The sequence below is a fragment of the Cyanistes caeruleus genome, chromosome 13 (genome assembly GCF_971803275.1).
Source record: "Cyanistes caeruleus chromosome 13, bCyaCae1.hap1.1, whole genome shotgun sequence".
In the NCBI taxonomy this organism is placed as follows: domain Eukaryota; kingdom Metazoa; phylum Chordata; class Aves; order Passeriformes; family Paridae; genus Cyanistes; species Cyanistes caeruleus.
In genome coordinates, this window is record NC_141713.1 from 396,329 (window position 1) to 410,622 (window position 14,294).

Consider the following 14,294-nt stretch of genomic DNA (forward strand, 5'->3'; position numbering starts at 1 on the left):
GCCGCCTCGGAGCCCATCCCCGCCGCCTCGGAGCCCATCCCCGCCGCCTCGGAGCCCATCCCCGCCGCCTCGGAGCCCATCCCCGCCGCCTCGGAGCCCGCGCCCGGCGCGACGGAAGCAGCACAGGCGGAGGCGGGTCCCAGCTCCGTTTATTGCACGCCGGGCCCCGGCCCGCCCCAGCCCCGCGGCAGCCGGTACAAGAGCGTCCCGTCGGGGGCGCGCACCTCGCGCCCGTCCCCGGTGCCCGGTGCCGGTGCCGTGGCGGCGGCGCTCAGCGCCCGCTGGTCCTGCCGCAGCCGGCGGCGCGGTGAGGGGCAGCCGCGGCTCCGCAGCACCCGCCGCACCACGTCGATGCCGACGCCAAAGCCCTGGGCCAGGCGCTCCAGAGGCCACTCCTCGGGCATCTCCTGCCGCAGGAACCTGCGGGCACGGTCACGGTCACGGGGGCGGTCACCGGGCGCGGCGCGGCCCGCCCGGCCCCGCGCTCACCGCAGCTGCTCCATCGCCTGCCAGGTCAGGGCGCGATCGGGGGCTCTGCGGCCCCCGCCCAGCTCCCGCCGCAGCCGCTCCATCCGCGCCGCCGCCCGCCGCCGCCGAGCCCTGCGGGGAACACGCGTGAGCGCCCGGGCCGGCGCAGGCCCCGACCGCGGGCCGACCGCTCCGCACCTCTCCGGCTCCTCCAGCGCCGGCTCCGGCGGCTTCGGGTCCCCGGGCCACGCCGCCGCCGCCCGCCGCGGGGCCCAAGCGAGGAGCGGGACCGGCCGCAGCCCGCGCTGGAGCAGCACCGCCATGGCAGCAACAGGCCCGGGAACGGGCGGGGCCGGCGGGGGAAGCGAGGGCCCGGCGGGGGAAGCGAGGGCCCGGCGGGTCCAGAGCGAGGTGGCCTCCGCAGGGATTCTGTTGCGGGTCACAGACACGAGTGCAGCGGGCGGGGCACGGACAGAGGCACAAGTACCAGTCTCCGGTCCTGGCAGAGGTGAAGCTAGCCGGGACAGGTGGCTGGGCCCAGGCTGTGGTCAGGGGGCTCGGCAGCCGACCCCAGAGTTGATGGAGGCAGCCAGCCTATCCAGCAAGTCCTGGTCCAAGCACACATGGGAGGAAGGCTGAGCCCTCAGCCATGTTACCTGTGCTTTTCATGCTGTGAATGCGTGAGGCACTGGCATGGGGTGAGGTCCTGGCTTGGTGTGACGCACTGGCATTGCGAGGCTCTGCCATGATGTGAGCCATGTGTGTGCTGCGTGTGAACGGCAGTGGTGATGGGAAGCTCCGGGACCACAGCGCAGTGGAAGATGCCATCACCCTGCCCTGGGCTGGCTGGGGAAGCCGGGGGACAGCTGCCTTCATCGGAGGATGACAGACTACCGACATCATCTGGAACAGCACAGACAGATGTGGGGCTGTGCAGAGCCAGCAGCTCCCACTGCCCTTCCCAGTGGGGCTTGGTGCTGGCAGCCCCTGCTCCCCTGGTCCTAAGGCTGCAAAGTGGATGAAGCCGATGCCAGGATGCAGGGCTGGGTGAAGAAGTAGGGTAGGGAGCAGTATGGTGGGAGGAAGCCCTGGGACGAGAGTGGTGCTGTGTCACCGTGTCCCCGCTGACCCCCAGGAGCTAATTCACCCCTTTGACTTTCCTGGCTTCTCACACTCCCCAATGCCTGCACATCAACCCTTGATCCTTGGAAACCACTCATGGCTCTTCCCTGTCCCTGCAAATGGCCTTACACAGAGACTCCTAGTGGTTACCAGTGCCCCAAGGAGAGCAAGGCAACCCCTCTGCAGTGTCTCAGCATCCCTGAGAACTCCACTGAGCTCATCCATTCCTCCCATCAAGGCCAGGAGCATCCCACAGGAAGGTGATCCGTACTTACAGCCTTCAGCCTGGGTTCCAATGCCAGGGAGCTGCTGATCACACAGCTGCAGCCCCTTAGGCTGGGCACAGGGCTGGGTGGCTGCTGCCCGGGGGCCCTCCTGCCGCGCGTGGTACGCGACACTCCGGCCTTGAATGCACAGGGTCTTGATGTCGTTGGGATCTGGGCCTGGGGTGTGCCGTGGCAGGGCCTGGGCTCTAGGGCTGGGCATGATCCTGTGTCCCAAGGGCTGAGCTGGGACTCCCAGGAGTGAGATAAGCATCATTAAATCGTGGGTGTTGTGGTCCCTGAGGAGATCCCAGGGAAACTTTAGCTGGAAGGAGGGAAAGAAAATGGCCATGGCTTACTTCTGTAGGCCTTGGCAGGTCATAGGAAGGAAGAGTCTCCTCTAGTCACACCCAGGTGCTCACTAAAGCATTACCCTGCACATTGTCCCCAGGATGCCCCCACCACCATTCCAGACTCACATCGTCCTGCAGGCACAGCAGCTGATCCGCCTGCAGCGGACCCCGATCAGACCCCGGCAGAGATGCTCAGTGCCCAATTCACTTCTGTGAGGGGCTGTTCCGGGCAGGGCTGTTACCTGTTTCTGGAGCACGCAGGATCCCTGGGTGTCAGCTGTGGGGAGCAGCCGGGAAAGCTGCTCAGTGATGCCCAGATGTCGGATCAGCTTCTCACGCTGCAGCAGAGCATTCACTCTCCTCTTCTCTTCATGTTCCACGATGTCCTGGGGCTGCATGGAGTTGTACTGCCTGCGCTGCACCTCGGCAGAGAAACATCTGAGCTATAGCAAAGCTGAAGCTGGCATAATGCACAGGAGAGACAAAACCATGAGCAGCTCCAAGCCTGGGGACAGTTAGAGTCTCAGAGTGGGACAGAGATCCCAGTGAGAGCCAAAGTGGAAGGGCAAAACATTGGTGCTTGCAAGTACTGCCAACACAAGTTGTTGACTCTGAACTTCATGCAGGCAGTCAACCCTGGAATTTCTGCTCCATGGGTGCACCAATGGCTCAGCATAGCTCCCAGAGCCACGCCACTGACTTGGAGAACCCACGGACAATGCTGACACTGAGGTACCTTTCCATCCCATGCCTTAGTGCTTCTGTGGGTGAGGTGGATTGTAGGAGCTGTGCTTCTATTCTGCATTCTTTCTGTTTTCTTCTTCCTGATGGCAGCTTCCAGCTTTTCATTTTTCAGGCGCATCACCTCCAGCTGCTGCCTGCCACAGAACAGCGGAGTCACATACTGGCTCAGAGCCACAATAGCAAAAGGCTGTGGGGCAGACTTCAACCTGAGGGCATTTACTGCAGGCCAAAGTTCTGTATGAATAGCCCACAACAGAAGTGTGCCACGAGATGGGATGGGATGCTTGTAAAGAGACTTTTTAAAAGAGAAATGCCCTTGGATAAGGCTGTGCCTGCCAAAAGGGAGGGGGACATTTGGGAAATGGTGCCTCCAGGGTCCAAAAGTCAACAGAGTACAGCCCTTGCCTCTCTGGAGTCCATCTAAAAGGAGCCACTTTGCTGAGGAGCCACAGCATGTGCAGGCTCCTTCCTTTCCCCTCCTGCTCTCCCCGCTTTCTTACACCTGCCAAGCAGCAGAGTTGCTCCCCAGGAGGGATGAGGAGCGAGTGGTCTCCATGCCACCTGTGAGGAGTGGGTTTCCACAGGAGCACCGTACCTGGCATACTCTTCTCGTGCCTTGGATGCTACTGTTTCCTGGAAGATGGACCTGCTCTGCTGGAAGAATGGCTCATACTTCTCTGTCCCAGGAGCTGGGTAGATGCGTCGGAACCCCCCCAGGTGCTCGTTCTCGTAGGTTTCAGCCTGTGCCAGCCAGGCAGCCTGGCTGCTCTCCTGCTCCCTGCGCCTGCAGCAGAAGGGAAGATGGGGAACTGTGGAGGGAGGCTCTGGGACAGGCAGAGTGCAGGACTGATGTGCTCAGCATGTCCCAGGACTCCTGATAGAAACAGCAGCTGGAGAGAGCCGTGCCCTGCCTGCAAGGCAACAGGCTCACTGAACACGGGCTTGTGAAAGGACATGCAGACAGAGGAAGGGGAAACCCTCAGCCCTCAAAAGAACCCCTGCCCTGGAGAAGGGCCCATGCCCAGGCTACCCCCAGTTCCTGAGGCAGGGCTGTGGTTCCTCATGTGAGCATCCCTGCCAGCCCAGGATGCTGGCACTGCCCATCCCCAGCAAAAGAGAAGACAAGCAGATGCAGCTTGGGGAGAGCTCTGTCAGGGCCCAGAGCACAAGATGTCACAGGTCTCCTGACACCCAGAGAGGAGACCTGGCTCCTCCTTGCAGGATGCAGATGGCTTGAGAGAGCTCAGAGGCTGCACAATGCCATGGGCTCTGGGAGCTTCCAGCAGTCAGCCCTGGTGTTATCCTGCTCTGTCATGCCCCGTCTTTGCTCACTGGGCACCTGCAGCACTGTGGGGGAACAGCAATACCTGGACTCACGGGGAATCTGATTGGCCTGAAGGAGCCGTTCCTTTACCCGCCGCTTGTCTTCCTCCAGTACCTTCTTTCTGTCACAGGCGTGCACATTGATCAGGTTGAGGGTGTCACACAGAAGGGCATCCTTCACCTCATGGTCTAGCTGAGAATCCGTGTTGAAGCTGGGAGAGTGGTTCACCTGGCAAGACAAGCAGGTAGCCTAACCTGGCACCCCAGCTCCCAGCCCATGGCCCCTGCCACGCCCCACACTGCCCATGGATGCTCCTCTCTGTATCAGAGACAGAAAGCCACACACAGCACTCTCTCCTGCAGGGTGTTGCCCACTTGTGCCACAGGTCACCTGGATGCCACCCCACAGGGTGCAGGCAAGGGGCAGCTGTCACAAATTCAGGGTGCTCACAGGACAAGGGGTCTGAAGGCTTGGGAAACTCCATTGTTAGATGGTGTGCAGGAAATGGGTTCTCTTGGATCCTGCTCACAGCAGGCTTCACAGCCTGGTTAATTCTGTGAGCAAGGTGGCCCTTTTGAATCAAACAAGCCCTGTTCATCCCAACCCCCCTGTCCTAGTCCCCCAGCTCTGAGCTATCCACTCCTTCCTCACCTCCAGCAGCCATGGCTTCAGCCTTCTATCCAGCAAAATATCAAAGCCCAGGATTTCAAAGCAGGCGCAGCCAGTAGGGTGGCTGGAGAAGCAGCTCTGGTAATGGTGTTTCAGCACAGGGTGAGCTGAAATCAGTGTCTTGATAACAATGTCATCAATATCTGCCCAGAGCTTTGATGTGTCATAGCTGTGCTCTGCCATCCAGGCATTCAGAGTGGACAGCTTCCTGTGTGGGGAACAGGAGGTGGCAAGGGCTTAGCTGTGTCACCCCAGGAAAGCTGAGGTAAACCAGTGTCCCCAGGCAGTGTTCTTGCAGTGCTTGGACATGCCAGTACCTCTTGCTGCCCACCATGTCATCCTTGACAAAGTTCTCATTGTGTTTGTTGATTGCATAATTGGTCAGGTGCATGCAGATGTCACCCTGGCAGGGAACCACAAGAGACATTTGTTCACTCTGAACCACTGAACAGCCCCCCCAGATACTCCCATGTTATTTTCTGCCCGAAGCACGGGCGGTGTAGAAATGGTGTGGAATTGAGCACACTTATCAGGGCTAGAAGCTGAGACACCAGAGGGGATTCATTCTGCAGGTTTTCAAAACCTGATAGGCTGAGACCCTGAGAAGCCAGATACAAATTTACTGTTCACCAAGTTTTGAGCATGAGGTTAGAAACCTTCCAAGGTTCCATCCAAGCAAACAACTCCATAATTCTGTGGTGATGCCAATAAACAGCCCAAATGTGGGGCCTTGGGGTAGATCTGCTATCCCTCCTGAAATACCTCCTGTGAGGAGGAGGAAGTGGTATAGAGGAACAGGAAGGCATCAAGCTGGGACTCCTGCAACCCCCAATACCTGCCTTTTCAAGGCCAGGAGTGCCCCCAGGACAAGTTAAGGACTGACACCTACAGATACTATAAGTTTTTTTGAAACTTCCTTTTTACCAGGTTTTTCGTGCTGTGATCGATGTACCTCATGGTGGCAAACCGGGCAAGGCCCTCCTTGTAGAGAAAAATCCTCAGTGGGTCACAGGACGTGACCAGCACATAAATGCGCATGTCAAACTTGAAGCCATCGATGAGGAAGGGCTGTGAGGAAAGAGGCAGGAGCAAGGATGAGGTGAGGAACTGCTCCACCTGCCTGTGCTTTGTCTGTGTCCCCGATGTTCCACAGCCACACCAGCACCCCCAGCAGACCTGAGGAGACCCGAGGAGCATGGGGGATGCTGGCAGAGTGAGGAGGCTGGAATCCTACCCCAATGTTGTGGGACTGTCCCAGTACCTCAGAGATGTACTGCTGACAGATCATGCGTTCCCCGTGCTTGATCTCCTCCGGATGGTGGGTTATGAAGATCCCTCTTCCCTGGCAGCTGTTGTCAGGCTTGCAGATGAATGTTCTTGTTTTCTTTATGGATCTGTAGGCATGGAAATCTCCATAGCTGTGCAAGGAAGGGGTGACTATCACTAGCTGCAAAAAGCACCCCTCTGAACTCTCTCCTAATAGCTGGGTACTGAAACCATAGTGCTGCAGGCGAGCACACACTGAACTTCTGCAGGGAATGAATCGAACCCCCATTCCTAATCTACAGGAGTCACAGAGTGGTCCCCACGTGACTTCACCCAGGTCTCCACATCCCACCTTTTCCTTGCACACATCTCCACCTGTACTGGGAGGTCTGCGGAAGAGGTCACCACGGTGCGTGCTGAAGCAAGTTAAGGTTTGGGGTCTGCTGCCCAGAAAAAGCAGGTGAGCAGCCTCCCCCTCCCTGTGTCACCCCATCCCTGCGGCGCTGTCCCGCGCCACTCACTCGGCTGGCAGGCACCACGTGCGGGGGAAGATGTTGTACTCCTTGGGGAAGAGCCGCAGCATGCGGTTCAGGTTTCGAGCCAGCAGGTCCTTGCGGCACAGCTCGATCATGCCTGGGAAGTGGTTGATTTTCTGAAAGTGGGGCAGAAAAACCCAGATTGGTGGAGGCCCTGTGGGGATGAATTCTCCCAGCCCCGAGGAGAGCCTGAGCATGGAGAATCAGCAGCAAGAAGGAAGCCAGGCCTGTGGTTGTCTTGAACTGCTGCTGCGGGGTGAGACTTGCTACAGCTGCTTTATCTGAGCTTCACTAGTGATTTATCTATCTATTCCATCTTAGCCCTGGAGCAGCGTAAGAGCCGTTTATCATCGAACACTGTTTATTTCACAGCACATCACAGGGCTGGAACGCTCCTGCTCCTCCCATAGCTGCTGAATGCTGCTGGTGACACCCACCAGGGACATGGTACATGGACCCTGTGCCCTGGAGCTGAGGCACCGATGGTGCGTGGCACCGCTTCGGGTGCTTGTTTCACTCTGCCACGTGCTGTTGCACAGACAGCCTTGTGTCACCCTCCTTCCTCAGCAATTCCTGCTGGGCAGCTGTTTTGTTTACCTGGAAGCGCTTCATTTCCATGAGGCGCTCCAAAGTGACCGCGCTGTCCGTCCAGTACACTGTCCACTCCTCATTTTCTCCTGCTTCCTTCAGCCCGCAGTGCTGCGCCGCCCGCCGCACTGTGCCAAGGCAAGCAGTGACAGGGGCCAGGCAAGGGAACCACATACAGGGACTGATAAACACCCAGAATAACCAGGGATGGAATGTGAAACAAATCTCTGGCTGAGGAGCCACACACAGGGACTGCCACCCCCGCAAAATAAGAAGGGATGGAGTATGCAGCTCTTTGGGCTGCAGTTTGCCTCTCAGAGGTATAAGTAACCTTATACTAAACATGACCCCTTGGAAGGTATCAGGAACACCAGTTTTATCTGGCCAACCCTCTGGCTGCAAGTGTTCTGGGAGCTCTTGACCCTCTAATTCCTCTTGTCTTGAGGTGCCAGAGCCTCTCAACAGCAGGGTTGAATTTCCCATGGGTCTTACACCTCACAAGCAGATACAAGTCTTGCAAAGATGTGGATTTAATCTCCCAAATCAAAGGTCTTTCAGCAGCGGAACACAGCTCAGCAGGGAAAGGTCTCTGCTGGGATGGCTCCTGCTAGTGCCAAGTATGAATTTGGCAGGGCTGGGGAGGTGATGGGGATTCATGCATACCAAGATCCTGTAGTAAAGTAAATTAATAACACCCCTCGAGGGCCAGGAGTTTGTTCTTTCAAGATCCAGCTTGTGGAAGGAAAGAAGAGTGGGAGGGGAGTAGACCAGCTCCCTGGAGTCACCAGGGTTGAACAGCACAGGGAGAGGTTCCAGGTACAGATCCTGCCTGCTCACCACCAGCTTTACCTTAAACAGTTGACAACCCTCAGTTCCTGTCTCCAAGGCCAGGTACTCCCTTGCATTGTATCTGATAGAACCCTTCTCGCTCATTTTAGCAGACAGCTGGCAAACGCAAGTGTGGGGGATGTTGATGGCTTGCGCTGCTGTTGCACATTTTAAATGGGGAGAAATCTCAATCCAGAGTGTGACAAGCTCCCCACTAATGCAGGGGCCCTGTGCCAGTCAGTCACTGGCAGCAGTAAATAAACCAGTGGGAACTGGGTGCCAGCACCGCTCCTGGCTGGGCAGGCACCTGGAGAGCCTGCGGGTGTGTGCTGGAAGCCTGCAGGGACCCCCTACCCCTCTGACTTACCACTCTCGTACTTGCAGCCGCTCAGGTTGATGGAGGGGACACTGGAATAGAGATGAGATGACAGCAGCTCAGCGAGGCACGGGGCAGAGTGGGGACACAGCCCCGATCCCCCCACACACAGAGCACAGCGGGCAGTCTGACCAAGCCAGCCCCGGTTCGGTACAGCCCTAAGGACACAGACAGGCTGGTCCTGGCTACGGAGCCGTGCCTGGCTGTGTCACACGGGATCGCTGGGGCAATTCCAGGGGAACACTATTTATTTTGGGTCAGCGGGACCCCGGACCGCTCCCGGGGGCTGGGGAGCGCCGGGCACGGGCTGGGCACTGTCCCGCGGGGAGCAGCGGGGCCGGGGCACGGCTAGGCTGGGGCCGGGGCAAAGCGGGAGGCAGCGGGAGGCGCCTCCGGGAGTGGCTGGATGGGCTCCAGCCGGACCCTGCCGGGGGCTGCGGCCCCACACTCGCCTGCGCTTCCTCCGCGGCTCGGGTCCGGTGGGGGCAGCGGGACGGTCCGGGAGGGCCGCGGCGCCAGCCGCCTCCTCGCCCGGAGGGGTTCCCGGGGGTGGGCCCGGGCCCATGTTCCCCCCGCCGCCGCCGTCCGCCGCCGCCATCGCACCGCTGCCAGGGGCCGCTGCGTTCCCATGGCGACCGCACCATAGAGACGCGGGCACCGCGGGCAGAGCGGCCCTATGCGGTCACGTGACAGTTATTTCCGCGTCCTCCAGCTGCAGCGGCCCCTGCCGGTGCCGGTGCCTCAGCTCGGCGGCGGCCCGGCCGTTCCGCGCTCCGGCGCTGCCCGTGCCCCCGTTCAGTTCTCCAGCAGCCGCGCCAGCTCCGAGCCCAGGTGCAGCAGTTCGGGCTCGGGCAGCAAGTGCTGGCCGATGGCGCTCAGGGCCTGCACCTCGGTGATGTCCCGGTAGAGCGGCTCGGCGGGCAACGGCAGCAGCCCCGCCAGCTCGCACAACGCCACGGCGAAGGGCTCACCCGCCTTGGGGCCAAAGAGGGGCCGGCGAGCCCACAGCAGCACCCGCAGCCCGCGGCCGCCCCCGGCCCCCGGCCCCGCCGGCGGGGCTCCCCGCGTGGCCAGCACGTTGCAGGCCAGCCCGACACCGCCCAGGTGCTCCGCCGCCCGGCACACGGCCCGCGACACCGGCTCCAGCGCCGCGGGGCCGGGGGCGAAGAAGAGGAAGGCGGGGGCCGGTCCGGCGCGGAGCAGCCCCAGGCGCGGCCCCAGCGGCTCGGCCGGCGCCTCCTCCAGCGGCAGCGGCCGGTCCAGGTAGAGCCCGTGAAGGTGCAGGTGGTTCACCGAGGCGCCGCCGCCCAGCCCGTTGAAGCCCACGCGGAATCCGGGGTGGGCGCTGAGCAGCGCCGCCTCCAGCGCCCCGCGCAGCGCCGGGGCCGTCAGCATCTGCGGCAGCCGCCGCGCCGGCTCCGGCAGCAGCAGGACGTGTCCCCGCTCCAACGGGCTGGCGTTGATGGCCACCAGCAGCGGGTCGGGTGGCGATCCCGGGCCTCCGGTGCGGCGTAGGCGGAACAGCAGCTCGGCGGGGCGCAGCCGGGTGAAGTTGAAGGCGCCGGGGTCGAAGGGATCCCGGAGGCTGCGGACGGGCTGCGGCGGGCGGCGCTCCGCGCTGCGCTGCTCGTTCAGCTGCGCCACGAGGCGCACGGGGCCGGGCAGGACGCGGGTGGGCAGCGGTCCCAGCCGGTACCGGAACAGTCCCCGCTCCATACGGTCGCTCCAGCCCGCCAGCAGTAGCCGGTCGAACCGGGAGGGCGCGGAGTCCGGGTCGCCCCAGCCGGCTGCCTGCAGCACGAAGTCCTCCTCGCCATACGCGAACTCCTCCGGGTTCTGCTCGCCCGGCTCCCCTCCCGCCATCGCCGTCGTGTCCGCGCTCGGCGGCGCCGGGAGCCCGCCGTGAGTCCGGGCGGGCGGGGCTGGCTGTACGTGTGGCTGTGTTTGCCCCGCCCGGGCCGGGCGAGTGACGTGCGGAGGGAAGCGGCGCCATGGGCGGCTCGGCCAGTCTGATCCCGCGGGACTTGCTGGGCGAGTACCAGGTACCGGCACCGGGGGCCGGCTGCAGCGGGGCACGGCAGGGCGGCGCGGCCCCGGGGGGGAAGGTGCCCAGAGGCCATGGAAACCACGGCTGGGGCGCCCTGCGCGGGGCTTTGGCGCCCTGTCGGCGCTGGCCCCGGTGCCGGTGCTCTGACCCCTGCTCTCCCCGCAGGAGCTGACGTTCCTGAGCACGCAGGAGATCTTGCTGTAAGTACCGCCGGCCGGAATACCGTAAGTGGGGCGGGATAGAGGCGCGAACCCTGGCCCCCGGCGAGCCCGGTCCCGCGGGGCCTCAGCCTCTGCCGCGGGACACGGGGAGCTCCGGCCCTGCCCCGGGGCTCCCGTTCCGCCGGGACGCCCAGCTGAGCCGGGAGGTGCCGGTGGCACGCCCTGAAAGCCGGTTATGATGGGGCGAAGGTCGGCGGGTGCTGCCGGTGGCGCGGGCCGGGCCGGTGACGCCCTGAGCGGCGGGCAAGGGGCTGGGGACCGGCCCGAGCCCGCGGTGACCCTTCTGAAGCCCCGGCCCCCGGGCTGGGCAGCAGACAGAGTGGCTCCTCTCCCTGGTCCCGGGAGCAGCCGTGGGACCCCCGGCCGGCACGCTGCAGCCCGGCAGAGTTGGCAGGAGCTGTGGGAACGGGCCAATCCCCCCGGGGAAGTGCGGCCGGTGCCCAGATGGGCTGCTCCCACCCCGCTCGCACCACAGAGCCGCTCTTTTTCTTGCCTCTCAAAGCGCCTACAAGAGGTTCAGTGAACTGCTGCCAAAGGAGGAGAGGGAGAACGCCTGCTCTGCGCGGGTTCCCAAGAGCCAGATCCTGACGCTGCCTGAGCTGCGGGTATGGTGCCTGGCACACACGGGACACTGATGCTCCCGGGTTACAGCCCCGTGCACCCAGCACGGCCTCGCCGTGCCGCTGTCCTGTCCTCAGCTGTGCCAATAAAGAGCTTCCGTGTCCCCACCGAGCAACTGAGGATCCTAGGGATCCCTGCTGTGCCACAGGATCCCAGTGTTTGTCCCTGCTGCATAGGGCTGCATCCCGGGAGGCACACAGGACAGGTTTGACCGTGGGTGATGGAGCAGTGGCACTGGGGCACCTGCTCACCTGCTGGAGCAGCAGCCACAAGGTGTGCCTGATGGAGCCAACGTGGCCCAGCCCTGCCTGAGCAATTCCCGTGTCTACAGGCAAACCCCTTCCAGCACCGGATCTGCCATGTGTTCTCAACCTCAGAGACCGGGGATGACAGCATGTCGTTTGAAGACTTCCTTGATATGCTGAGTGTCTTCAGCGATTCTGCCACATCTGACATCAAATCCCACTATGCCTTCCGCATCTTTGGTAAGGCTGGGGACAGGTGCTGTGTTCTGGGATCCCTGCACCTTGAGGAAGCAGGAGCAGGGTGATGAATGGATGTTCAGGAAGGCTAGCAGTGTCCTTGGAGCACCCACAGGGAACTTTAGGAACTGTTCCCTGTGGGAACAGCTGGTTTGGCATGGTGAGGTGCATGGGGTGGTGCAATGTTGGTGCTTGTGACTGTCTGGGTTCACTGTGGCACTGCCAAAACCTACCTTGTCTCTCCCCAGACTTTGATGATGATGGGATTCTGGACAGGAAGGACCTGGAGCAACTGGTGAATTGCCTGACGGGGCAAGGCGAGGAGTCCCGGCTGAGCAGCGCAGAGATGGAGCAGCTCATCCAAAATGTGAGGCGCACTGGCCAAGGCAGGGGCACTGCACAGCCCCAGGCACAGAGCTCACTGCTCTCCTTCCCCCACAGATCCTGGAGGAGTCTGACATCGACAAGGACGGCACCATCAACCTCTCTGAGTTCCAGCATGTTGTCTCCCGCTCCCCAGACTTCGCCAGGTGCGGTGGTCTCCAGAGGCTGGCTGGGGGTTCATCACCCTGATTGCTCAGCTGGCACTGGGGCAGAGCTAGTGGTGGCAGGAGGGCAGGGCTGCCCTGTGCCAAGTCTGGCAGAGGGAGTTGCATCCCAGGCTGGCTCTACAGAGCGTCTCCTGCATGGGGATTCTGTTCCCTACAGCGCTGGGTGCTTGTAAACCCTTTGTGTGACCTAGCAAGCAGGTGCAGATCTTGTCATATCTCTTGCAGCTCCTTCAAGATTGTCCTGTGAGTCCCATGACTGTCCAGCAGCACTCCTCCAGCTCCTCCAGCACTCCTCCTGTTCCTGCAGCTCTTTGTGGGCTCAGCCATTTCCTCTTTCAGTGAGCACAGCCCCAGCCCCTCGATGGCCTGGCTGTGCTGCAATGCCTTGGGCAGGAACCTTCCTGCTTCCCTCTCAGGTGCCTGCTTGGCAGCAGGGGGTCTCAGGAATATGCCTCTCCTGCAGTCCCTCTGCTGTCCTAGCACTGGAATTTGAATCTTTATGCATTCCAAAGGCAGCTCTGCAGGTGGGGGGGGGAAGACCTGCTCCTGCCTGGGGCCACTCTACACCAGCACACCCCTCTCTGCCCTCAGGACCAATTCCTATGTTGTGCCTTCCAGCAGCAGGCAGGAAGCTGCCTCCCCTGCCAGCCTTTTCCTGCTTCTCCTGTATTTCTGGGAGCCTCCCTGCTGCCACATGGATCCATTTCTTTGAGCAGTAACTCAAATGTGGATCCTCTGAGCAATAACCAAAATGATAATTTTTCACAAGCAATAACTCAAATGGGGTGCTTTCTCTGAGCAGTCACCCAAGAGTCACTGTACAGGTGCCACCCCACAGCAGAGCTGTCCCCCCATGGCTCAGAGCCCACGCTCCTCCTCCTCTTCCTCCTCCTCCTCCTCCTCCCTTTCTCTCCTTGCCCTCTTCTGGCTCCAGCGCAGCAGCTGCTCTGCTGCCCTGGCCTCTTCCTCCCCCAGTCCCTGTGAGGACACAATTAAAGGGCTCCGGTTTCACCCTTGCTCTTTGCTGCCTTTGTCCGGCTGTGGGACGGGTGCCATGAGGGTGTTGGGGACATGGGCTCCTGCCAGGCCTCTGCTTGTGCGCCAGCCGCCACTCCAGGGGACAGGTTCCACGTCCTGCTCCACCACAGCCCTTTCTGTGGGCTTCCCTCTCCACACTGGGATCCTTCTGGGCAGCACAAAGAGCTCAACACCCAGGCCAGAGGCACTAAGGGGAATCCTGGGCAGGTGAGTGGTGCCATCGCAGTGGGCTGCAGCAGGGTCCTTTGTCCTTGTTCAGGCATGGGCTCTGCCCTGGCCTGCAGCCATGCACTGCTGGGACTGCTGTGGGGCCTGAGGTCCTGCTGGCCCCACAGAGCTCCCATCCTGGGGCAAAACAGCTGATGGCTCTCAGGGCTCTGGCATGGCTGTTTCTCACACAGTGGCTCCTGCTCCTGCCCTTCCAGTCCTTCCAGCTTGCTGCCCCATGGTGCTGACAATATCTGCCCGCCGAGGCCTGTACCCCTACAGCCCCAGGGCTGTGTCTGCTGGCAGCTCACCAGCCAATGCCTCCAGTGGTTTTTTTGATGTCCCAGAACAGGCTGTGCAGGAAGTTCAGTGCATGGGTCCAGCTGGGAGCAAGGCATTGCTGGTCCCTCAGGGGAATCCTGCCTGGACACGCCAGCTCTGCGTGGAGCTCACCACTTGCCCCAGCCCTGTCCTGGCACTGCCAGTGCTTCCCAGTTGTGTGAGAGCTCAAAAGCAGCACTGTGCTACAATCCCAGGCCTCACCCTCAGCCACCACCGAGTTGGGTTCTGCTGGCAGTGTGCAGGGTCTG

At 61.6% G+C, this 14,294-nt stretch overlaps 3 protein-coding genes across 8 annotated transcripts; 1 reads left to right on the forward strand and 2 right to left on the reverse strand.

Annotated features, from left to right (window-relative positions):
* Positions 1–132: 132 nt before the first annotated feature.
* On the reverse strand, positions 133–9,222 carry LOC111933941 (tubulin polyglutamylase TTLL13). Of its 5 annotated transcripts, XM_086849519.1 has the most exons (17): positions 8,990–9,222; positions 8,529–8,569; positions 7,343–7,461; positions 6,731–6,861; positions 6,205–6,361; positions 5,868–6,011; positions 5,261–5,346; positions 4,926–5,151; positions 4,318–4,502; positions 3,546–3,734; positions 2,943–3,084; positions 2,449–2,628; positions 1,866–2,178; positions 1,125–1,371; positions 667–897; positions 490–600; positions 133–420 (listed from the first exon to the last, which is right to left on the reverse strand). In XM_086849519.1, the coding sequence occupies exons 1-17, from the start codon at positions 9,133–9,135 to the stop codon at positions 150–152; spliced, it is 2,919 nt and encodes a 972-aa protein (XP_086705645.1). In that variant the 5' UTR covers positions 9,136–9,222; the 3' UTR covers positions 133–149. The 5 variants fall into 5 exon arrangements, with proteins under 5 accessions (XP_086705645.1, XP_086705644.1, XP_086705642.1 ...); XM_086849518.1 differs by lacking the exons at positions 8,529–8,569; positions 8,990–9,222 and having other exon boundaries at positions 6,205–6,337; positions 7,343–7,903; XM_086849516.1 differs by lacking the exons at positions 8,529–8,569; positions 8,990–9,222 and having other exon boundaries at positions 2,449–2,622; positions 7,343–7,903.
* A 41-nt stretch (positions 9,223–9,263) lies between these two features.
* Positions 9,264–13,475, forward strand: CIB1 (calcium and integrin binding 1). Of its 2 annotated transcripts, none has more exons than XM_086849538.1 (7): positions 9,264–10,579; positions 10,750–10,784; positions 11,308–11,410; positions 11,758–11,911; positions 12,157–12,275; positions 12,350–12,438; positions 12,685–13,475. In XM_086849538.1, the coding sequence occupies exons 1-7, from the start codon at positions 10,529–10,531 to the stop codon at positions 12,704–12,706; spliced, it is 573 nt and encodes a 190-aa protein (XP_086705664.1). In that variant the 5' UTR covers positions 9,264–10,528; the 3' UTR covers positions 12,707–13,475. The 2 variants fall into 2 exon arrangements, with proteins under 2 accessions (XP_086705664.1, XP_086705665.1); XM_086849539.1 differs by having other exon boundaries at positions 10,041–10,579; positions 11,308–11,631.
* Positions 9,333–10,400, reverse strand: GDPGP1 (GDP-D-glucose phosphorylase 1). The gene has a single exon (XM_086849690.1). It carries the CDS (start codon positions 10,398–10,400, stop codon positions 9,333–9,335), a length of 1,068 nt encoding a protein of 355 aa, XP_086705816.1.
* Positions 13,476–14,294: the final 819 nt, after the last annotated feature.